The sequence below is a fragment of the Entelurus aequoreus genome, linkage group LG18 (assembly GCF_033978785.1).
Source record: "Entelurus aequoreus isolate RoL-2023_Sb linkage group LG18, RoL_Eaeq_v1.1, whole genome shotgun sequence".
Classification (NCBI taxonomy): domain Eukaryota; kingdom Metazoa; phylum Chordata; class Actinopteri; order Syngnathiformes; family Syngnathidae; genus Entelurus; species Entelurus aequoreus.
In genome coordinates, this window is record NC_084748.1 from 47588846 (window position 1) to 47615037 (window position 26192).

At 37.6% G+C, this 26192-nt stretch overlaps 2 protein-coding genes across 6 annotated transcripts in view; one reads left to right on the forward strand and one right to left on the reverse strand.

The window, feature by feature from the left end:
* Positions 1-571: 571 nt before the first annotated feature.
* On the reverse strand, positions 572-5632 carry mb (myoglobin). The gene is made up of 3 exons (XM_062026219.1): positions 5537-5632; positions 778-997; positions 572-712 (listed from the first exon to the last, which is right to left on the reverse strand). The coding sequence occupies exons 1-3, from the start codon at positions 5617-5619 to the stop codon at positions 572-574; spliced, it is 444 nt and encodes a 147-aa protein (XP_061882203.1). The 5' UTR covers positions 5620-5632.
* A 10167-nt stretch (positions 5633-15799) lies between these two features.
* Positions 15800-26192, forward strand: part of serhl (serine hydrolase like) — a 70155-nt gene continuing 59762 nt past the window's right edge. For all 5 annotated transcript variants that reach the window (XR_009821911.1, XR_009821910.1, XR_009821909.1 and 2 more), the window contains exons 1-3: positions 15800-16004; positions 19416-19553; positions 19627-19740. Coding sequence is in view for 2 of the 5 variants with exons in the window: in XM_062027297.1 (XP_061883281.1) it covers positions 15944-16004; positions 19416-19553; positions 19627-19740 (313 nt within the window). In the remaining 3 variants the exon portion in view is untranslated. The remainder of the gene's footprint in view (positions 16005-19415; positions 19554-19626; positions 19741-26192) is intronic.

Here is a 26192-nt window from a genome sequence, read left to right on the forward strand (position 1 = left end):
TGCTGGGTCCTCACATGGTTGGTAGTTTCATGGATGTGTGCATGATCGGCTGAGGACGGTGGAAGGAACCCAGTGCTGGGTCCTCACATGGTTGGTAGTTTCATGGATGTGTGCTTGTGGTGCATGGTCAGCTGAGGACAATGGAACGATCTCAGTGCTTGGTCCTCACATGGTTGGTAGTTTCATGGATGTGTGCATGATCAGCTGAGGACAATGGAAGGATACCAGTGCTGGGTCCTCACATGGTCGGTTGTTTCATGGATGTGTGCTTGTGGTGCATGATCAGCTGACCACGGTGGAACGAACCCAGTGCTGGGTCCTCACATGGTCGGTAGTCTCCTGGATGTGTGCTTGTGGTGCATGCAGGCACTTGAGATTAAGAGTTCAGGTGACAAGTCAGGACTTTTTGGATCTGTACATTCCCACATTATCTTTGTGTCGCTTATCCGTGCAATAGGACTTGTCAACAACAGAGAACACGGCAAGTGGATTGTGAGTGTCAGAGGTTTTTATTAGCACACTCTGGAAGTCTGCCACCATTTAGTGCAAAACGTCATTTTCAAAAGCGCCATCAGCCTGTAAAGCCCAGCTCTTTGTAGTCGGCCTCAATGTCCGCAATGACGACGGCCATCACCTTTTTCAAGGCCTGCTGCCCGGCGCCATCCAGCCCGGCCCTCTCCTCCAGGACCTTAGCAATGACCTCTGAGATCTCCTGTGAAGAACCAGACAAACCCAAGTGGAGAGGTTGTCACAGAAGGAACCCTGTGCCAATCCTACCTGGAAGTGACGGATGGTTATCTTGTGTTTGGTGGCGTGGCTTTTAGTCAGAGGTTTGAGGATGGCAGAGTGGCTCCCTCGAGCCTTGAACAGCTCGCCCAGTTTCTTCAACACGGTGGCCCCGTGGCTGGAGACTCTAGAATCCCCAACCAGGTCAGCCAGGGGGGATCCGGCAAATTTGGGGAACAGCTTCTGAGTTTCAGGGTGGTCGGTGAATAAACTGTGGAGAGAAAGACATTGTTGGTCTGTGTCAGGGGGGTCCACACTTGTTCCACTGAAGAATCAAAGCATGCGGGGGCCATTTTGCAATGTTTCATTTTCAAAACCAATACAAATTAGAGATTTTTTTTAACCTTTGGGTCTGAGTCATAGAGATATAAAAAATGGGTCATATATTTGTATTTTGTTTTCAACGTTTAAATCTCTAGGTCAACTTCAAACCTATCTGTCAATATATGTTATATATTTTTTCTTGTTTGCTGTTTTATACACTCTTTGTAAAAGAAGCCAATATTTTATGACAAAAACACACTTTTTTTTTAATCCGACAAAATTCTCAGAGATCCAAAATGGCCCCGCTCATAAAAGTGTTAAATATAAGTCATTCATTATAATGTTATTTTATTTTCCACTTACTTTCTTGAGCAATTTTCGTAGATTTATACGTTTGAATAATTTTTTTCATATTTTTTGTTGGTTTTACTACCATTTTTGTCATTAAAAAACGACTATTTTTTTATGGCAAACACAAAATATGTAATATTTATTTATTTCAAAGAGGAATATTTGATGTGAAGTCATTTATTAGGTCAGTAATTCATAACAACATTAATTCATTATTTTTTTGAGCAATTATTATTTTTTAAATCTCACAGAATTCTCAGTGATTCCAAATGGCCCCACTCAAAAAAGTGTTTAAAAAAAACATTGTTTTAATTTTTTACTTTCCACTTACTTTCTCAAGAAAGTTCCCTTGATTTATACGTTTTAATAACACAACATAATTCATGCTTTTTTAAAAAAAAATTTATGCCCTTTTTGTCATATAAAAACTTTGTTTTTAATAGCAAACACACAAAAAATGCAATATTTATTTATTTCAAAGTAGAATATTTGATGTGAAGTAATTGGAGACCTAAATTGGACAATAATTCATTACAACATTGATTTTAAATTTATAATTATCTCTTAAGCAATGAAAGTTGATTTTTTTTTTTTTTAAACGGCAAAATTCTCAGAGATCCAAAATGGGCCCGCTCATAAGTGTTAAATATCAGTCATTCAATATTACATTTTTAGTTAGTTTAATATGCCCTTTTTGTCATATAAAAACTTAGTTTTTAATGGCAAACACACAAAAAATGCAATATGTATTTATTCATTTCAAAGTGGAATATTTGATGTGAAGTAATTTGAGCCTTTTTTACTTCCCATAGCAATTCCCGTCAATTTATACATTTGTATTTGTTTTTATATTTTTGTTTATATTTTAATACCCTATTTGTTATACAAAATACTTATTTTTTTTGCAAACACAAAATATGCAATATTTATGTTTATTTCAAAGTACAATATTTGATGTGAAGTAATTTGTGACTTTAATAGGTCAATAATTCATACCAACATAAATTTTAATTCATTATTTTTTGAGCAATGAAAATTTGTATCCAAAATGGCCCGACTCATAAAAGTGTTAAAAATAAGTCATTCATTTTTTTATTTTTTTTACTTTCCACTTACTTTCTCTAGCAATTTTTGTCGATTTATACGTTTTAATCATTTTTGGGGTTTTTTTTTTTTTTTTAATGCCCTTTATGGCAAACGCAAAATGTATTTATTTTTTTCAAAGTGGAATATTTGTAAAGTAATTTGAGACTTAAATATGTCAATAATTCATAATAACATTGATTTTGATTCATTATTATTTTTTGAGCAATGAAAATGTTCCTTTTTAAAAAAAAATCTCACAGAATTTTCAGAAATCCAAAATGGCCCCTCTCAAAAGTGTTACAAATAAGTAATTCATTTTTTTTTTTTTACTCTCCACTTACTTTCTCGAGCAATTTTCGTCGATTTATACGTTTAATAATTTTTTGGGATGTATTTTGTTTGTTTTTTATGCCCCTTGTGGCAAATGCAAAATATGCAAAATGTATTTATTTTTTTCAAAGTGGAATATTTGTAAAGTAATTTGAGACTTAAATATGTCAATAATTCATAACAACATTAATTTTGATTCATTATTATTTTTTGAGCAATGAAAATGTTCCTTTTTTAAAAAGATAAACAAAAAATCTCACAGAAAACACAAAAGTGTTAAAAATAAACAAATCATAATTAATTTTTTTACTCTCCACTTACTTTCTCGAGCAATTTTCGTCGATTTATACGTTTTAATCATTTTTGAGGATCTTCTTTGTTAGTTTTTTATGCCCCTTATGGCAAACGCAAAATATGCAAAATGTATTTATTTTTTTCAAAGTGGAATATTTTTAAAGCAATTTGAGACTTAAATATGTCAATAATTCATAATAACATTGATTTTGATTCATTATTATTTTTTGAGCAATGAAAACTTTCCTTTTTTAAAAAAAAAAAAATCTCAGAGAATTCTCAGGGATCCAAAATGACCCCACTCATAAAAGTGTTAAAAATAAGTCATTCATTATTTTGTTTTACTCTCCACTTTCCCGAGCATTTTTCGTCGATTTATACGTTTTAATAATTTTTGGGGATGATTTTTGTTTGTTTTTTATGCCCCTTATGGCAAACGCAAAATATGCAAAATGTATTTATTTTTTTCAAAGTGGAATATTTGTAAAGTAATTTGAGACTTAAATATGTCAATCATTCATAATAACATTGTTTTTGATACATTATTATTTTTTGAGCAATGAAAATTTTCCTTTAAAAAAAAGTAAGAATAAATACAAAATCTCAGAGAATTCTCAGGGATCCAAAACGGCCCCACTCATAAAAGTGTTAAAAATAAGTCATTCATTATCTTTTTTTTATTTTCTCGAGCAATTTTCGTCGATTTATACGTTTTAATAATTTTGGGGGATGTTTTTTGTTAGTTTTTTATGCCCCTTATGGCAAACGCAAAATATGCAAAATGTATTTATTTTTTTCAAAGTGGAATATTTGTAAAGTAATTTGAGACTTAAATATGTCAATAATTCATAACAACATTAATTTTGATTCATTATTATTTTTTGAGCAATGAAAATGTTCCTTTTTAAAAAAAAATCTCACAGAATTTTCCGGAATCCAAAATGGCCCCTCTCAAAAGTGTTACAAATAAGTAATTCATAATTATTTTTTTACTCTCCACTTACTTTCTAGAGCAATTTTCGTCGATTTATACGTTTTAATCATTTTTGAGGATCTTTTTTGTTAGTTTTTTATGCCCCTTATGGCAAATGCAAAATATGCTAAATGTATTTATTTTTTTCAAAGTGAAATATTTTTTAAGTAATTTGAGACATAGATATGTCAATAATTCATAACAACATTAATTTTAATTCATTATTATTTTTTGAGCAATGAAAATGTTCCTTTTTAAAAAAAAAAAAAAAAAAAATCTCACAGAAAACACAAAAGTGTTAAAAATAAACAATTCATAATTTATTTTTTTACTCTCCACTTACTTTCTCGAGCAATTTTCGTCGATTTATACGTTTTAATCATTTTTGAGGATCTTCTTTGTTAGATTTTTATGCCCCTTATGGCAAACGCAAAATATGCAAAATGTATTTATTTTTTTCAAAGTGGAATATTTGTAAAGTAATTTGAGACTTAAATATGTCAATCATTCATAATAACATTGTTTTTGATACATTATTATTTTTTGAGCAATGAAAATTTTCCTTTAAAAAAAAGTAAGAATAAATACAAAATCTCAGAGAATTCTCAGGGATCCAAAACGGCCCCACTCATAAAAGTGTTAAAAATAAGTCATTCATTATCTTTTTTTTATTTTCTCGAGCAATTTTCGTCGATTTATATGTTTTAATCATTTTTGGGAATGTTTTTTGTTAGTTTTTTATGCCCCTTATGGCAAACGCAAAATATGCAAAATGTATTTATTTTTTTCAAAGTGGAATATTTGTAAAGTAATTTGAGACTTAAATATGTCAATAATTCATAACAACATTAATTTTGATTCATTATTATTTTTTGAGCAATGAAAATGTTCCTTTTTAAAAAAAAATCTCACAGAATTTTCCGGAATCCAAAATGGCCCCTCTCAAAAGTGTTACAAATAAGTAATTCATAATTATTTTTTTACTCTCCACTTACTTTCTAGAGCAATTTTCGTCGATTTATACGTTTTAATCATTTTTGAGGATCTTTTTTGTTAGTTTTTTATGCCCCTTATGGCAAACGCAAAATATGCTAAATCTATTTATTTTTTTCAAAGTGAAATATTTTTTAAGTAATTTGAGACTTAAATATGTCAATAATTCATAACAACATTAATTTTAATTCATTATTATTTTTTGAGCAATGAAAATGTTCCTTTTTAAAAAAAAAAAAAAAAAAAATCTCTCAGAAAACACAAAAGTGTCAAAAATAAAAAACAACGTTGTGTTTTTATAGTCAACAATGCAACTTTTTCTAAATTACATTTCACCTTTTTACTCTTTTATTGCACTTTTTCATGGCTGCTGTGTAATAATAATGTCAGAATGTGTCAACACACTTTGGACACCCCAGGTCTGTCCTCCTTTGTGTCTTAACACAAACCTGTACTCACCGGATCAGGACCAGACCTCCATAGGTGTGGTAGTCTGCCTCTACCGGAGCCCAGAACTTGAGAACCGTGTCAAAGTCAGACATGACCTTGTGGAGATGAACTGTGTGGGTAGAAGATGAGGAAGACTTGGAATCGACGCTAATTGGAGGACAATTCAAAGGCAAAGGAGGAGAAAAACAAAGACTAGTATCCTTTTATTCCAGTATTTATCCTTTTGTTCCAGTATTTATCCTTTTGTTCCAGTGTTAGATCGGGTTTGATGGCCAGCAGGCTTTACCTTTCTACTCATTAGGAAGAATGTGAAGGCAGCTGCATGGTGTGCTGAGAACAAGAATCAACACATCCACTTCACCATTTGAACCCAAAGCAGTCCTGATTGTGTGAAATGCTCCAAAGCACATTTTTCACCCCATTCAAAGCCTTCCAACTTCGGGAATGGCGGGCTTTCCCTTGACAAATTCCAAAAAATCCCAGATTTCCCGGAGTTCCAGGTTTATCGGGGACATTTTTCCCATTCAAAATGAATCGGCCATTTTTCAAACGTCCACCATTTTCCACATTTTCGAGCGATTCTAACCATTCCACATTTCAACCATTTTGCAACGTTCAACAAATTTCCAGGAATTCCTGTTTTTTTTCCTAACCTTATTCCCTACCTTTTTTAGTGTGATGACTCCTTTCACATTTTTCAAGCGTTCCACTGTCAAAACATTCCTCTTAGTCAGGACCAAAAAAACAAGTTGGTTTAAGAACTTGAAAAATTCCCGGTTTTCCCGAAATTCTGTAATACCATTTTTCAATTAAAAAACTGTTACTACTTCAATATTTATTGATTGATTTAAACAATTCCAACACCAACCAATTCAGCTCATTCAGGACATTCATGCTCTTAATCATTTTTTTTTTTTAAATCCCGCTTTTCCCAAAATTTCCAGGAATTTCCCATTGAAATGATTGGGACATTTTTCCAAGTTCCACAACTCCCACATTTTTCATCCGATTCGAACCCTTCCAACTTCAAAATATTCAACCTGTTCAGGAATTGTGTGCTCTACTTCAACAATTATTTGAAAAATTCCCGAATTTCCTAGAATTTCCAGTTTTCAGGGACATTTTCTCCATTCAAAATGAATTATCCCTTTTTCAAACTTCCACAATTCCCACATTTTTCAACCTATTCAAACCATTCCACCTTCAACACATTCCACTCATCCTGGAAATCCAAACAACATTTTTCCACGTTCAACAAATTTCCAGGAATTCCTGTTTTTTTCCTAACCTTATTTCCTACCTTTTTTAGTGCGATGACTCCTTTCACATTTTTCAAGCGTTCCACTGTCAAAACATTCCTCTTAGTCAGGACAAAAAAAACAAGTTGGTTTAAGAACTTGAAAAATTCCCGGTTTTCCCGAAATTCTGTAATACCATTTTTCAATTAAAAAACTGTTACTACTTCAACATTTCTTGATTGATTTAAACAATTCCAACACCAACCAATTCAGCTCATTCAGGACATTCATGCTCTTAATCCTTTTTTTTTTTTTTTTAAATCCTGCTTTTCCCAAAATTTCCAGGAAGTTCCCATTGAAATGAATGGGACATTTTTCCAAGTTCCACAACTTCCACATTTTTCATCCGATTCGAACCCTTCCAACGTCAAAATATTCAACCTGTTCAGGAATTGTGTGCTCTACTTCAACAATTATTTAAAAAATTCCCGGATTCCCAATAATTTCCAGTTTTCGGGGACATTTTCTCCATTCAAAATGAATTATCCCATTTTCCAACTTCCACAATTCCCACATTTTTCAACCGATTTAAACCATTCCACCTTCAACACATTCAACTCATCCTGGAAATCCAAACAACCATTTTTCCACGTTCAACAAATTTCCAGGAATTCCTGTTTTTTTTCAACCTTATTTCCTACCTTTTTTAGTGCGATGACTCCTTTCACATTTTTCAAGCGTTCCACTGTCAAAACATTCCTCTTAGTCAGGACAAAAAAAACAAGTTGGTTTAAGAACTTAAAAAATTCCCTGTTTTCCCGGAATCCCGTAATACCATTTTTTAATTAAAAAACAATTACTACTTCAACATTTCTTGACCGATTTAAACAATTCCAACACCAACCAATTCAACTCATTCAGGACATTCATGCTTCTAATCATTTTCTAAAAAAAAAAATCCCGCTTTTCTCAAAGTTTCCAGGAAGTTCCCATTGAAATAATTGGGACATTTTTCCAAGTTCCACAACTCCCACATTTTTCATCCGATTCGAACCCTTCCAACTTCAAAATATTCAACCTGTTCAGGAATTGTGTGCTCTACTTCAACAATTATAAAAATTCCCGGATTTCCTAGAATTTCCAGTTTTCAGGGACATTTTCTCCATTCAAAATGAATTATCCCTTTTTCAAACTTCCACAATTCCCAAATTTTCTAACCGATTTAAACCATTCCACCTTCAACACATTCCACTCATCCTGGAAATCCAAACAACATTTTTCCACGTTCAACAAATTTCCAGGAATTCCTGTTTTTTTTCTAACCGTATTTCCTACATTTTTTAGTGTGATGACTCCTTTCACATTTTTCAAGCGTTCCACTGTCAAAACATTCCTCTTAGTCAGGACAAAAAACCAAGTTGGTTTAAGAACTTGAAAAATTCCCGGTTTTCCCGGAATCCCGTAATACCATTTTTCAATTAAAAAACTGTTACTACTTCAACATTTCTTGACCGATTTAAACAATTCCAACACCAACCAATTCAGCTCATTCAGGACATTCATGCTCTTAATCATTTTTTTTTTTTAATCCCGCTTTTCCCAAAATTTCCAGGAATTTCTAATTGAAATGAATGGGACATTTTTCCAAGTTCCACAACTTCCACATTTTTCATCCGATTCGAACCCTTCCAACGTCAAAATATTCAACCTGTTCAGGAATTGTGTGCTCTACTTCAACAATTATTTAAAAAATTCCCGGATTTCCTAGAATTTCCAGTTTTCAGGGACATTTTCTCCATTCAAAATGAATTATCCCATTTTCAAACTTCCACAATTCCCACATTTTTCAACCGATTTAAACCATTCCACCTTCAACACATTCCACTCATCCTAGAAAGCCAAACAACCATTTTTCCACATTCAACAAATTTCCAGGAATTCCTGTTTTTTTTCCTAACCTTATTTCCTACCTTTTTTAGTGGGATGACTCCTTTCACATTTGTCAAGCGTTCCACTGTCAAAACATTCCTCTTAGTCAGGACAAAAAAAACAAGTTGGTTTAAGAACTTGAAAAATTCCCGGTTTTCCCGGAATCCCGTAATACCATTTTTCAATTAAAAAACTGTTACTACTTCAACATTTCTTGACCGATTTAAACAATTCCAACACCAACCAATTCAGCTCATTCAGGACATTCATGCTCCTAATCATTTTATTTTAAAAAAATCCCGCTTTTCCCCAAATTTCCTGGAAGTTCCCATTGAAAAGAATGGGACATTTTTCAAACTTCCATAATTACCACATTTTTTCAACCGATTGAAACCATTCCAACTTCAACATATTCCACTCATCCTGGACATTCAAACTATATGTTTTCCAAATTCTAAAAAAAATCCAGGAATTCCCAGTATTCGCATTTCTTCAAACCCTTTATCCACCCTTTTTTCTGTCGACTACTCCTTCCACATTTTTCAACCCACTTCAAATCGTCAAAATATTCCTCTTAATCAGGACAAAAAATGAAATTGTTTTTTGAATTGGCAAATTTCTAGTTTTTTTTTGCGAAAATCCAGGAAATCCGTAATACCATTTCTCAGTTAAAAATGTTACTGCTTTAACATTTCTCGACCGTTTTGAAAAATTACCACACCTACCATTTTTCATCATTCAGAACATTCAAATTTTTTAGCATTTCCCAAAAAATTCCAGCTTTTCCCGAAATTCCCAAATTTACATGAAATTCTCATTGAAATGAATGGGACATTTTTCAAACTTCCACAATTCCCACATTTTTCAACCGATTCAAACCATTCCACCTTCAACTATTTTTCAACGTTCAACACATTTCCAGGAATTCCTGTTTTTTTCCAACCTTATTTCCTACCTTTTTTAGTGCGATGACTCCTTTCACATTTGTCAATCGTTCCACCGTCAAAACATTCCTCTTAGTCAGGACAAAAAAAACAACTTGGTTTAAGAACTTGAAAAATTCCCGGTTTTCCCGGAATTCCGTAATACCATTTTTCAATTAAAAAACTGTTACTACTTCAACATTACTTGACTGATTTAAACAATTCCAACACCAACCCATTCAACTCATTCAGGACATTCATGCTTCTAATCATTTTCTAAAAAAAAAAATCCCGCTTTTCTCAAAGTTTCCAGGAATTTCCCATTGAAATGAATGGGACATTTTTCCAAGTTCCACAACTCCCACATTTTTCATCCAATTCGAACCCTTCCAACTTCAAAATATTCAACCTATTCAGGAATTGTGTGCTCTATTTCAACAATTATAAAAAAAAATTCCCGGATTTCCTAGAATTTCCAGTTTTCAGGGACATTTTCTCCATTCAAAATGAATTATCCCTTTTTCAAACTTCCACAATTCCCACATTTTTTAACCGATTCAAACCATTCCACCTTCAACACATTCCACTCATCCTGGAAATCCAAACAACATTTTTCCACGTTCAACAAATTTCCAGAAATTCCTGTTTTTTTTCTAACCTTATCTCCTACCTTTTTTAGTGTGATGACTCCTTTCACATTTTCCAGGCGTTCCACTGTCAAAACATTCCTCTTAGTCAGGACAAAAAAACAAGTTGGTTTAAGAACTTGAAAAATTCCCGGTTTTCCCGGAATCCAGTAATACCATTTTTCTATTAAAAAACTGTTACTATTTCAACATTTCTTGACCGATTTAAACAATTCCAACACCAACCAATTCAGCTCATTCAGGACATTCATGCTTCTAATCATTAAAAAAAAAAAATCCCACTTTTCCCAAAATTTCCATGAAATTCCCATCGAAATGAATGGGACATTTTTCAAACTTCCATAATTACCACATTTTTTCAACCGATTGAAACCATTCCAACTTCAACATATTCCACTCATCCTGGACATTCAAACTATATGTTTTCCAAATTCTAAAAAAAAATCCAGGAATTCACAGTATTCCCATTTCTACAAACCCTTTATTCACCCTTTTTTCTGTCGACTACTCCTTCCACATTTTTCATTTCATTTTTCAAAATATTCCTCTTAATCAGGACAAAAAACAAAATTGTTTTTTGAATTGGCAAATTTCTCGTTTTTTTGCGAAAATCCAGGAAATCCGTAATACCATTTCTCAGTTAAAAATGTTACTGCTTTAACATTTCTCGACCATTTTGACAAATGACCACACCTACCATTTAAACTCATTCAGAACATTCACATTTTTTAGCATTTCCCAAAAAATTCCAGCTTTTCCCGAAATTCCCAAATTTCCATGAAATTCTCATTGAAATGAATGGGACATTTTTCAAACTTCCACAATCCCCACATTTTTCAACCGATTCAAACCGTTCCACCTTCAACTATTTTTCAACGTTCAACACATTTCCAGGAATTCCTGTTTTTTTTCTAACCTTATTCCCTACCTTTTCTAGTGTGATGACTCCTTTCACATTTTTCAATCGTTCCACCGTCAAAACATTCCTCTTAGTCAGGACAAAAAAACAAGTTGGTTTAAGAACTTGAAAAATTCCCGGTTTTCCGTAATACCATTTTTCAATTAAAAAACTGTTACTACTTCAACATTTCTTGACCGATTTAAACAATTCCAACACCAACCAATTCAGCTCATTCAGGACATTCATGCTTCTAATCATTAAAAAAAAAATCCCACTTTTCCCAAAATTTCCAGGAAGTTGCCATTGAAATGAATGGGACATTTTTCCAAGTTGCACAATTCCCACATTTTTCAACCGATTCAAACCATTCCAACATCAACACATCCCACTCATCCTGGACATCCAAAATCAAACTTTCCCAAGTTCCAATCCAAATTCCGTTTTTTCCGTCAATTTCCGTCAGCATTTCACTTCAACTTCAGCATTGGAGCATTCACACTCATCTAGTTGTAGCATTGAAGTCTTGCTAAAGTCACCTACCTGCAGAGATATAAACGATCCTCGTGAGATATACTCGCTGTGACCTCCACCCCAATCAAAAACGGACCTTTTATACCACTCAAAGTATTCCAGCACCACCTCTATCGCCCACAAGTGGGTCTCTCCAAATGCCATCTCTGATATGCACGTGTGTGACATTGTGTTGTTTGCTTGACCTTTCATCGCCAAACTAATCCTACGATGGTCACATTTAAATCATCATGACGCCAGAACCAAAGATGCAAAGTCAAATAGTTGATCATGTTTGCACTGATGAGGCATTGATGTTCCAAGTTCTAACGCTGCTGTTAATTGCAGGCTTTTATTCTCATTCTAAAGCACCAAATACTGACTCACAGTAAAGCACATTTTTTTACCCTTGAGTCACCTTCGACCAAAAAAACGAAACGTCCTGCATTTTTTCCCCCATCTTTGACAAACCAGTTAAATGTAAAGGTCAAAGGACCGAAACGGTTTTGAGCAAGTTTATTTTTAAAGTGACACCTTTTGCAAAGGTATGCCAAATAAGATTTATTAAATACAAGAGGAAAGAGTTTTGGGTGTAATTACACTTCTCTACCACCAGTTAACTTTAGAATAGAATAGAATGGACTTTATTGTCATTGTATTTGCATATAACGAGATTAAGGACTCCAATTTAAGGTGCAGTAGTGGGAACAAATATGGGGTAAAAAGAAATTAAATTACACAACAGGTAATAAAGAAAAAACTAAGAATTGAAATAAATAGACTACTATCCAAAAAATTTGTGAATTATATTTATATAGCGCTTTTCTCTAGTGACTCAAAGCGCTTTACATAGTGAAAGGCAATATCTAAGTTCTATTTAAAGCAGTGTGGGTGGCACCGGGAGCAGGTGGGTCAAGTGTCTTGCCCAAGGACACAACGACAGTGACTAGGATGGCGGGAGCGGGGATCGAACCCGGAACCCTCAAGTTGCTGGCACGGCCACTCTACCAACCGAGCTATACCGCCCCAACTTAGGTTTTTTTTTTTTTTACAAAGAGCATAAAACACAACAAGTGTAAGAAACTACCGACCATGTGAGGACCAACCACTGGTCCTCACATGGTCGAAAAACGGACAAGCTCAAAAAAGTGAGTTTTGGGGGGGAAATTTCCTTTTTTCCAAAAATGAAATCAAAATCACTGTTAGGAATTATTCACCTTTTTTGGGAAATATGCATATCTTGTGTTTTTCCCATTGTAAAAAATGTTTTTGTTTTTTTTCCTACAAAGAGCATAAAACATTAAAAAAATATTACAATGTATTTTTAATATTTTATATATTTAGGCTGGTTTTATTGTCGCCCGAGATGCTCCCTGGAGCTTATTGAAAAATGTATAAAAAATGGAAAAAGATGAGGGAAAAATAAATAAATGGTAAATGGGTTATACTTGTATAGCGCTTTTCTACCTTCAAGGTACTCAAAGCACTTTGACATCACCCATTCAAACACTGATGGTGGGATGACTTTAAAAGTCTTATATAAGTGTTATAATGAAGACAACCCATGAAGTAAGTGTCTATATTAGCCTACTATCAAAATGACTTTAAAAGTCTTATATAAGTGTTATAATGAAGGCAACACATGATGTAAGTGTCTATATTAGCCTACTATCAAAATGACTTTAAAAGTCTTATATAAGTGTTATAATGAAGACAACACATGATGTAAGTGTCTATATTAGCCTACTATCAAAATGACTTTAAAAGTCTTATATAAGTGTTATAATGAAGGCAACACATGATGTAGGTGTCTATATTAGCTATATTAGCCTACTATCAAAATTACTTTAAAAGTCTTATATTGATTGATTGATTGATTGAGACTTTTATTAGTAGGTTGCACAGTGAAGTACATATTCCGTACAATTGACCACTAAATGGTAACACCCGAATAAGTTTTTCAACTTGTTTAAGTCGGGGTCCACTTAAATTGATTCATGATACAGATATATTCTATCATATATACTATCATCATAATACAGTCATCACACAAGATAATCACATTGAATTATTTACATTATTTACAATCAGGGGTGTGGAGGGGGGGGGGGGATATGGACATCAAGTAGTGGACATAGAGAGAGAGAGAGAGAGAGAGATCAGAAGGCATAAGAAAAAGAAAAAGTATCTGCATTTGATTGTTTACATTTGATTATTAGCAATCCGGGGAGGGTGTTAGTTAAGGGTTGTAGCTGCCTGGAGGTGAACTTTTATAGCGGTTTTGAAGGAGGATAGAGATGCCCTTTCTTTTATACCTGTTGGGAGCGCATTCCACATTGATGTGGCATAGAAAGAGAATGAGTTAAGACCTTTGTTAGTTCGGAATCTGGGTTTAACGTGGTTAGTGGAGCTCCCCCTAGTGTTGTGGTTATGGCGGTCATTTACGTTAAGGAAGTAGTTTGACATGTACTTCGGTATCAGGGAGGTGTAGTGGATTTTATAAACTAGGCTCAGTGCAAGTTGTTTAACTCTGTCCTCCACCTTGAGCCAGCCCACTTTAGAGAAGTGGGTAGGGGTGAGGTGGGATCTGGGGTGGAGGTCTAGAAGTAACCTGACTAGCTTGTTCTGAGATGTTTGGAGTTTAGATTTGAGGGTTTTGGAGGTGCTAGGGTACCAGGAGGTGCATGCGTAATCGAAAAAGGGTTGAACGAGAGTTCCCGCCAGAATCCTCAAGGTGCTTTTGTTGACCAGAGAGGAGATTCTGTAGAGAAATCTCGCTCGTTGGTTAACCTTTCTGATTAAGTGTTATAATGAAGACAACCCATGAAGTAAGTGTCTATATTAGCCTACTATCAAAATGACTTTAAAAGTCTTATATAAGTGTTATAATGAAGACAACACATGATGTGTCTATATTAGCTATATTAGCCTACTATCAAAATGACTTTAAAAGTCTTATGTAAGTGTTATAATGAAGACAACACATGATGTAAGTGTCTATTTTGGCCTACTATCAAAATGACTTTAAAAGTCTTATATAAGTGTTATAATGAAGACAACTCATGATGTAAGTGTCTATATTAGCCTACTATCAAAATTACTTTAAAAGTCTTATATAAGTGTTATAATGAAGGCAACACATGATGTAAGTGTCTATATTAGCTATATTAGCCTACTATCAAAATGACTTTAAAAGTCTTATATAAGTGTTATAATGAAGACAATCCATGAAGTGAGTGTCTATATTAGCCTACTATCAAAATGACTTTAAAAGTCTTATATAAGTGTTATAATGAAGACAACTCATGATGTAAGTGTCTATATTAGCCTACTATCAAAATTACTTTAAAAGTCTTATATAAGTGTTATAATGAAGGCAACACATGATGTAAGTGTCTATATTAGCTATATTAGCCTACTATCAAAATGACTTTAAAAGTCTTATATAAGTGTTATAATGAAGACAACTCATGATGTAAGTGTCTATATTAGCCTACTATCAAAATTACTTTAAAAGTCTTATATAAGTGTTATAATGAAGGCAACACATGATGTAAGTGTCTATATTAGCTATATTAGCCTACTATCAAAATGACTTTAAAAGTCTTATATAAGTGTTATAATGAAGACAATCCATGAAGTGAGTGTCTATATTAGCCTACTATCAAAATGACTTTAAAAGTCTTATATAAGTGTTATAATGAAGACAACACATGATGTAAGTGTCTATATTAGCCTACTATCAAAATGACTTTAAAAGTCTTATATAAGTGTTATAATGAAGACAACTCATGATGCATGAAACGAGGATACAGATAATAACCTTTCAGAGATAAAATAATGAAATGCAAATGTTGTGTAATAATAGCACTTGTTTTGACGTTGACATTAAAGTAAACTGCATGAAAATTGTCGAAGAAATGAGCAAGTTGTGAGTTTTTTTCAACACGCGTCCATAGCCTTTAAGGAAACTTTGCCCCCACCAATATGGCCGCCACGGAGCTACGTCGCGCTCTTCGGCGCTTTCGCTGAGCCCCGCCCCCTTTAAGCGCTGATTGGTCTACACCGTGGCTCCACCCCCTGCGCGCGTCCAATCGAGAGTTCGGTAAATGTCACGAGTTACAACCAACCCGGAAACGAAAGCACCTGTCGGCTCAAGCGGCATTTTCTTCCAGAAGTCGGAGTAAATGTTCGCTTTTTGTTGTCAAATTGCCAAATCCCGGCCTCAATCTTTACTGTGTGCTGAGTAAAGCTGTGCGAATTCATCAATGCTCCGAGTTTTTAAAAAAACCGCCAGAAACCTGTCGACCTTCGCAATGAAACAAACAGGTAATTTTGTCTTTGGTGTTGTCAGAAGGGTCGATACTTCGATACCATGCATGTTGCATTACCGTTAGTAGAGAAGACTTTGAAACACTTTTAAAAGCTGCGTCAAAGTTCTGGAAATCGTGGCAACTTTAGTCTTTAATGAAAGTCCTTAAATTGAACGACTGGTAATTTGTATACACACACTCAACTGTATGCATATACATGTTACACAGACTGTATACATATACACGTTACACAGACTGCATACATATACATGTTACACAGACTGTATACATATACACGTTACACAGACTGTATACATATACACGTTACACAGACTGTATACATATACACGTTACACAGACTGTATACATATACACGTTACACAGACTGTATACATATACATGTTACACAGACTGTATACATATACATGTTACACAGACTGTATACATATACACGTTACACAGACTGTATACATATACATGTTACACAGACTGTATACATATACACGTTACACAGACTGTATACATATACACGTTACACAGACTGTATACATATACACGTTACACAGACTGTATACATATACACGTTACACAGACTGCATACATATACACGTTACACAGACTGCATACATATACACGTTACACAGACTGCATACATATACACGTTACACAGACTGCATACATATACACGTTACACAGACTGTATACATATACATGTTACACAGACTGTATACATATACATGTTACACAGACTGTATACATATACATGTTACACAGACTATACATATACACGTTACACAGACTGCATACATATACACGTTACACAGACTGCATACATATACATGTTACACAGACTGTATACATATACATGTTGCACAGACTGCATGCATATACATGTTACACAGACTGTATACATATACACGTTACACAGACTGTATACATATACACGTTACACAGACTGTATACATATACATGTTACACAGACTGTATACATATACATGTTACACAGACTGTATACATATACACGTTACACAGACTGTATACATATACACGTTACACAGACTGTATACATATACACGTTACACAGACTGTATACATATACACGTTACACAGACTGCATACATATACACGTTACACAGACTGCATACATATACACGTTACACAGACTGCATACATATACACGTTACACAGACTGCATACATATACACGTTACACAGACTGCATACATATACATGTTACACAGACTGTATACATATACATGTTACACAGACTGTATACATATACATGTTACACAGACTGTATACATATACATGTTACACAGACTGCATACATATACACGTTACACAGACTGCATACATATACACGTTACACAGACTGCATACATATACATGTTACACAGACTGTATACATATACATGTTACACAGACTGCATACATATACATGTTACACAGACTGTATACATATACATGTTACACAGACTGCATACATATACATGTTACACAGACTGCATACATATACATGTTACACAGACTGCATACATATACATGTTACACAGACTGTATACATATACATGTTACACAGACTGCATACATATACATGTTACACAGACTGCATACATATACATGTTACACAGACTGTATACATATACTTGTTACACAGACTGTATACATATACATGTTACACAGACTGCATACATATACACGTTACACAGACTGCATACATATACATGTTACACAGACTGTATACATATACATGTTACACAGACTGCATACATATACATGTTACACAGACTGCATACATATACATGTTACACAGACTGTATACATATACATGTTACACAGACTGTATACATATACATGTTACACAGACTGTATACATATACTTGTTACACAGACTGTATACATATACATGTTACACAGACTGTATACATATACATGTTACACAGACTGTATACATATACATGTTACACAGACTGTATACATATACTTGTTACACAGACTGTATACATATACATGTTACACAGACTGTATACATATACATGTTACACAGACTTAGGGCAAGGGTCAGCAACCCAAAATGTTGAAAGAGCCATATTGGACTAATAAATAAAAGTGTCTGGAGCCGCAAAAACCTAAAGGCCTTATATAAGTGTTATAATGAAGACAACACGTGATGTAAGTGTCTATATTAGCCTACTATCAAAATGACTTTAAAAGTCTTATGTAAGTGTTATAATGAAGACAACACGTGATGTAAGTGTCTATATTAGCCTACTATCAAAATGACTTTAAAAGTCTTATATAAGTGTTATAATGAAGACAACACATGATGTAAGTGTCTATATTAGCCTACTATCAAAATGACTTTAAAAGTCTTATATAAGTGTTATAGGGACAGGCAAAACATGATGTGTCTATATTAGTTGTATTAGCCTACTATCAAAATGACTTTGAAAGTCTTATATAAGTGTTATAATGAAGACAACACATGGTGTGTGTGTGTGTGTGTGTGTGTGTGTGTGTGTGTGTGTGTGTGTGTGTGTGTGTGTGTGTGTGTGTGTGTGTGTGTGTGTGTGTGTGTGTGTGTGTGTGTGTGTGTGTGTGTGTGTGACTATCGTTGGGACTTTTTACTCAAAACACTTGTATCTCAAATGAACATCACCCGTTTTAAATGTATTTATTTAGTATTTGGCTCCAATTGCAGTGCAATGTTGCCATTAGGGATGTCCGATAATGGCTTTTTGCCGATATCCGATATTCCGTGTGTTTTTTTGGGTTGGTGCACGAATTGTAAGTGTATCTTGTGTTTTTTATGTTGATTTAACTTTTAACTAACTCACTTTTATTTTATAAGAAAAAAATAAAATAAAGTAAATAAATAAATATTGACTGTTACCCCCCTAAAAAAAATAAATATAGACTGTTGTTACCCAAAGTATATTAAGTGGGATTTTTCAGAAAAACAAATATATACAGTAACACAAAAACAACCTGTCTCTGTGATCACTATAGGTGAATAGCCATGCCTTGAGGCGTATTTTCCGGTCCATTATTTTTGCTGCTTGTGTAATGACTGAGCTACGTCATTTCCTGTGATGTCCCACAGGGCATTTCTTGTGGGACGGGATTCGTTCCCAGGGATTCGAATAAAGAACCAACTCTTTTTCTTTACTATAGTGGCCTCGATAAAGGTAACCGGTTCTCAAAAAGGGATTTGAGTCCATGGAATCGGTTCTTTTTTTTATCGAACGATTCTTTTCTTATCGAACAACCGGGAGAACCGGTTTCGAACATCCTCCCTACTTGCTACACCAACTAATGGCAAATATTTGCTTGTAACTCAAAGCATAGCAATTAGCCCAGAGACTGCTCTCATCTCAAAACACTCTCAAGTTGAGGTGGCAACATATGTGAGGTTTGTTTTCGCCCAGAACTCTCCATACCAGTTCCCTGGGGGGAAATCCGAGGTAAAGCGTGGGGTCCTGACCACGGGCGTCCTGTGTTGTGCCTGCACGGCTGGGCTGACAACAGCGGAACCTACAACACTCTGGTTCCACTCCTGCCCAAAGGTCAGTCAGTTGAACTTGTACATGTTAATCTGCTCATGAGAATACTCTTCTCTTGTCCTTGACTTCCTGCCAGAGTGCCGATACGTGGCGGTGGACCTGGCAGGTCACGGTCTGTCCTCACATCGTCCTCCTGGGGTCTTCTACACGTTTTCGGCTTATGTGGCTGATGTTCGCAGAGTTGTTGATGGTGAGTCGTACAAGATATTCAAATACATATCAGCTATATTTCAAAAGGGACCCATGATGAGTTTAATTTACTATTAAAACACTTCCTTGTGGTGTAAATCAGGGGTCCTATATATATATATAGATGTATATACAGCGTATATATATATATACATATATATATATGTAGCCGGATCGAGTCTGTGTTGTGTATTGCTGGTGTTGCTTGGAAGACAAGGGGACTCGGTGGTTGCCTTTCGCCGAAACAAGTGGCGTATTTATTTGTGTACAAGAGTACATTATAACCTCGTTTCTCAGTTACATTACACGAGAGCAGAGAAAAACGCTCACCTCCTCACGGCATGTCTTAACAGCAAGTGAGGACGACGACGTCACTATCGGAAGAAGGTAGGACTTCAAAATATAATGACAAATGCTCCCAGAACGAACTATCTGCTGAAAAAATGACAAAATAAAAGTGACAATGAATAACAATAGAGCAATCAAATAAAACGTGAGGGGAATTTTGGTGGAATGCATAATATATATACTATATACCTGCTACATTCACCCCTCCTGAATCACACCAAAATCCCGAGCAGCTGACTAGACATGACCCTGTCAGGACAAGTAACACTGGGCCATACGCACGGGTTTACACTATGTTCTAATCGTCACATTCAGCTTGAGAGCTACCCGACAAACAGGTTTAGAGAAATAAAAGGGTTGCGCAAGCCCTAGTCCCTCCCAGAATCGCCGGGTGCCGTGTATACCAAACTGCCGGGTGCCGTGTACACCAAACTACCCGGCCCACTTTACTCTTAAAGGCCTACTGAAAGCCACTACTACCGACCACGCAGTCTGATAGTTTATATATCAATGATGAAATCTTAACATTGCAACACATGCCAATACGGCCGGGTTAACTTATAAAGTGACATTTTAAAATTCCCGGGAAATATCCGGCTGAAACATCGCGGTATGATGACGTATGCGCGTGACGAAGTCCGAGTAACGGAAGTTATGGTACCCCGTAGAATCCTATACAAAAAGCTCTGTTTTCATTTCATAATTCCACAGTATTCTGGACATCTTTTGCAATATTTTTAATGAACAATGAAGGCTGCAAAGAAGACAGTTTTAGGTGGGATCAGTGTATTAGCAGCGGACTACAGCAACACAACCAGGAGGACTTTGTTGGAGCGCTAGCCGCGCTAGCCGCCGACTTCACCTTGACTTCCTACGTCTCCGGGCCGCCAAACGCATCGGGTGAAGTCCTTCGTCCTTCTGCCGATCGCTGGAACGCAGGTGAGCACGGGTGTTGTTGAGCAAATGAGGGCTGGCTGGCGTAGGTGGAGAGCTAATGTTTTTAGCATAGCTCTGTGCAGTCCGGTTGCTAAGTTAGCTTCAATGGCGTCGTTAGCACAGCATTGTTAACCTTCGCCAGCCTGGAAAGCATTAACCGTGTATTTACATGTCCACGGTTTAATAGTATTGTTGATTTTCTATCTATACTTCCAGTCAGGGGTTTATTTATTTTGTTTCTATATGCAGTTAAAGCAAGATGCTATCACGTTAGCTCGTAGCTAAAGCATTTCGCCGATGTATTGTCGTGGAGATAAAAGGCACTGAATGTCCATTTCGCGTTCTCGACTCTCATTTTCAAGAGGATATAGTATCCGAGGTGGTTTAAAATACAAATCTGTGATCTACAATAGAAAAAGGAGAGAGTGTGGAATCCAATGAGCCAGCTTGCACCTAAGTTACGGTCAGAGCGAAAAAAGATACGTCCATCGCTGCCTCTCAAGTCATTCACTGTAACGTTCCTCATCTACGAATCTCTAATCCTCGCTCAAATTAATGGGGTAATCATCACTTTCTCGGTCCGAATCTCTCTCGCTCCATTGTAAACAACGGGGAATTGTGAGGAATACTAGCTCCTGTGACGTCACGCTACTTCCGCTACAGGCAAGGCTTTTTTTTTATCAGCGAGCAAAAGTTGCGAACTTTATCGTCGATTTTCTCTACTAAATCCTTTCAGCAAAAATATGGCAATATCGCGAAATGATCAAGTATGACACATAGAATGGATCTGCTATTCCCGTTTAAATAAAAAAAAATCATTTCAGTAGGCCTTTAAGCCACACTTGCAAGGATACACACTAAGTACCACATTACAGCAGCAAAGTGCAAAAGAAAATAAAAACATCTATACAATAGACACAATATCCCAGAAAAAAATGAAAAACATAAGACAACCCTTTAGAACAGAATAGAGCAAGAAGACACTTTGATTACCAACCAAATGAGTTTAAGAACCCCCCATGATAATCGGCTTCTGAGCCATTGTCTCTACTAGGCGGATGACCCTCTTAACAACCCTGCCAGCACGGGTTCTAAACACACCGCCTTCTTGTGTGGATGCCTGGCTTACTTGACCATGTCCCCGAACTGGTAACATTGTGTCAGGGATAACAGTTGGCACATGGCCTGTAGCAACACCCGGCACTGTGTCTGCTGTGTCAACTGCTGGCACTGTGACTGGTTGAAACGACTGGATACCGCTTGCATCAATCACTGATACTGTATCTGGTGCCACTGACCGGTCTATCTCTGTATCAGAAGAGTCTTGCTCCATATCAGACTGGGCTGCATCCATAGACACTCCGTCACAGGGTTGGTGACTGGCAGATTCTTCAGTCCCGCTCAATACCCATGCACTCGTCCTATCCTCCAAACTCTCCCCCTCCAATGAGTGGACAAGATCCTCCATTTGACACGCATCCTCTGACTCATCAAGACTGTCCTCAGTTCCTGACATGTGTCCATCAGCAGACTCTATGGGCAGGAAGCTGATATCCAGGATAAGGTTGCGATGTATCGCCTTTGTTTTTCCTTTGTCATCTTCCAACTTGTAGACATGAGTTTGTGGGTTGCTGTCCATGACAGTTTAGAGCGTTGGTTCCCACTTGTCTGCAAGATTCTTCTTTCCCTTCTCGCCTTTGTTGGCGAGGAGTACTCGTCTGTCTCCCACATTCAGGTAAGTCCTCTTGACCTTCCGATTGTAACCTCTGGCTTGCTTGTCTTGTTCTTTGATAGCATGCCTTTGAGCGATGCCGGCTGCTTCATGGAGGTAAGACATAAGAGATGTTACATAGCTGTCATAGTCAACAACCAACGGGTCATGTAGGACCCGTTTGAACATCGCATCAACGGGGAGCCTCGGAACCCGCCCAAACATGAGATGAAAAGGCGCGTATCCAGTTGTTTCATGCAAATGTCAGGGGCTGGATTTGCTGGGGCCACTTGGCCTTCTCTTTCAGCGACAACGAACGGAGCATATTCCCAAGAGTCCTTTTAAATCTCTCGGTCCCTCCGTACCCCATGGGGTGGTAGGCTGTAGTGTGCGACTTGGAGACTCCTGATAGTTTAAGTAGCTCCGCAATGAGCTCACTCTCAAAGTTGGCCCCTTGATCTGTGTGGATGCGCCTTGGAAACCCGTATACACAGAAGACGTTGTCCCATAACTTTTTGGCAACCTGCTTCGCCTGTTGGTTTGCACAGGGAAAGGCATGGGCCAACTTTGTGAACGTCCACTGAACGCTGCTTGCTATCCTCTGCACTCCAGAAATCCAAGCACACTAGTTCCATTGGAGCCGAGGTCCTGATACTCTCAAGTGGAGCTCTGGCGGAAGGATGTGGTGTCTTGGCCAGGATGCACCTCTGACAACACTTGACATAGTCTTTAATTTGATGCTCCATTCTAGGCCAAAAGCGTTGTCTTGCGAGGTGAATTGTTCTTGCCTGCTCTGCAGCACACCAGTCTAAAATGGAGGGAAAACTTCAAAGAAGTGCCGAAGCCACTGTGTGAGTGAGAAGTGCGACCGAACAGTACACTAGCAAAAAGTTTGCTAAAACACTCAAACTCTGAGCAAAACAAGTGTACGTGAACATATCAGCAACATTAGCAGCACAAGAGTACATTATACAGAGTACATTTTGACACTATTTCCACATTCACACACTGATGGCGGGAGCTGCCATGCAAGGCCCTAACCACGACCCATCAGGAGCAAGGGTGAAGTTTCTTGCTCAAGGACACAACGAACGTGAGTAGGTTGGTAGAAGGTAGGGATCGAACCAGGAACCCTCAGGAACCCAGCTGCTGGGTCTCTGCCACACCAGAGTCCGTTTGGAGAGACTGGAGGAGATGTGAATGAAGAGACAGGACTGCGGAGCTGGTGCTGAGCGCCGGGACGGACAAGCTTCACAGTCCATCCATCCATCCATCTTCTTCCGCTTATCCGAGGTCGGGTCGCGGGGGAAGCAGCTTAAGCAGGGAAGCCCAGACTTCCCTCTCCCCAGCCACTTCGTCCAGCTCCTCCCGGGGGATCCCGAGGCGTTGCCAGGCCAGCCGGGAGACATAGTCTTCCCAACGTGTCCTGGGTCTTCCCCGTGGCCTCCTACCGGTTGGACGTGCCCTAAACACCTCCCTAGGGAGGCGTTCGGGTGGCATCCTGACCAGATGCCCGAACCACCTCATCTGGCTCCGCTCGATGTGGAGGAGCAGCGGCTTTACTTTGAGCTCCCCCCCGGATGGCAGAGCTTCTCACCCTATCTCTAAGGGAGAGCCCCGCCACCCGGCGGAGGAAACTCATTTCGGCCGCCTGTACCCGTGATCCTGTCCTTTCGGTCATAACCCAAAGCTCATGACCATAGGTGAGGATGGGAACGTAGATCGACCGGTAAATTGAGAGCTTTGCCTTCCGGCTCAGCTCCTTCTTCACCACAACGGATCGATACAGCGTCCGCATTACTGAAGACGCCGCACCGATCCGCCTGTCGATCTCACAATCCACTCTTCCCTCACTCGTGAACAAGACTCCGAGGTACTTGAACTCCTCCACTTGGGGCAGGGTCTCCTCCGCAACCCGGAGATGGCACTCCACCCTTTTCAGGGCGAGAACCATGGATTCGGACTTGGAGGTGCTGATTCTCATCCCAGTCGCTTCACACTCAGCTGCGAACCGATCCAGCGAGAGCTGAAGATCCTGGCCAGATGAAGCCATCAGGACCACATCATCTGCAAAAAGCAGAGACCTAATCCTGCAGCCACCAAACCAGATCCCCTCAACGCCCTGACTGCGCCTAGAAATTCTGTCCATAAAAGTTATGAACAGAATCGGTGACAAAGGGCAGCCTTGGCGGAGTCCAACCCTCACTGGAAACGTGTCCGACTTATTGCCGGCAATGCGGACCAAACTCTGGCACTGATCATACAGGGAGCGGACCGCCATAATCAGACAGTCCGATACTCCATACTCTTCACAGTGTCTTGGCTGAATGAGCAGGTATCGGACACCTCGGTCTCCTTAGACGCATCCTCGCTCATCCATGCGGGCTGGACACTGGCCGAGAGTTAGCGGGCGGCCGAGAGTGGAGTCGGCTCTCTTGGTTGCTTTGTTGGGTCTGCTCCTGTCTCTGGCCATGCTCCCTCCACCCCAGCAGACGATGGCGTGGAACACCGCAGAGGCCACCACAGTGTATATGTTTCTTTTACTTTTTATTCATAGCTGTATGTAGAAGTGGCTGGTTGCATCAGCTCTGCTCTTTTAATGTCTTTAACGTCCTTTGTGTTCTTTGGTGTTTCCCTCTTACACACATGTTTATGTGTGTATTGGCTATGAGTGGTTTTTTCCCTTGGCCTCAGTCTGGACCCCCTCTCCAGGGGCCCAGGCTTAGACCGATTTTTTATTTTTTTTCTCCCCCCCCCCCCCCCCTCATTGTTTACCTGTATCTCACCTTGGTCTGACATGTTAAGTAACTTTACCAGTGGCAGTAGCCAGACCAACTTGGATGTGACACACTCACAGACTTTCTAATTGGTGAACCGGTGGAGGGCGGGGCATCAAAATGAAAACAATAACAACATTTCGGGTAGGGCTGGGCAATATATGGAATATACTCAATATATCGCAGGTTTGTCTATGTGCGATATAGAAAATGACTATATGGTGATATTGGAGTATACGTTCTCACGCAGTTGCTTTTAGCTGCGGGCATTACACTACAGCAGGGGTCACCAACGCGGTGCCCGCGGGCACCAGGTAGCCCGTAAGGACCAGATGAGTAGCCCGCCGGCCTGTTCTAAAAATAGCTCAAATAGCAGCACTTACCAGTGAGCTGCCTCTATTTCTTAAATTGTATTTATTTACTAGCAAGCTGGTCTCGCTTTGCCCGACATTTTTAATTCTAAGAGAGACAAAACTCAAATAGAATTTGAAAATCCAAGAAAATAATTTAAAGACTTGGTCTTCACTTGTTTAAATAAATTCATTATTTTTTTTACTTTGCTTCTTATAACTTTCAGAAAGACAATTTTAGAGAAAAAAATACAACTTTAAAAATGATTTTAGGATTTTTAAACACATATACCTTTTTACCTTTTAAATTCCTTCCTCTTCTTTCCTGACA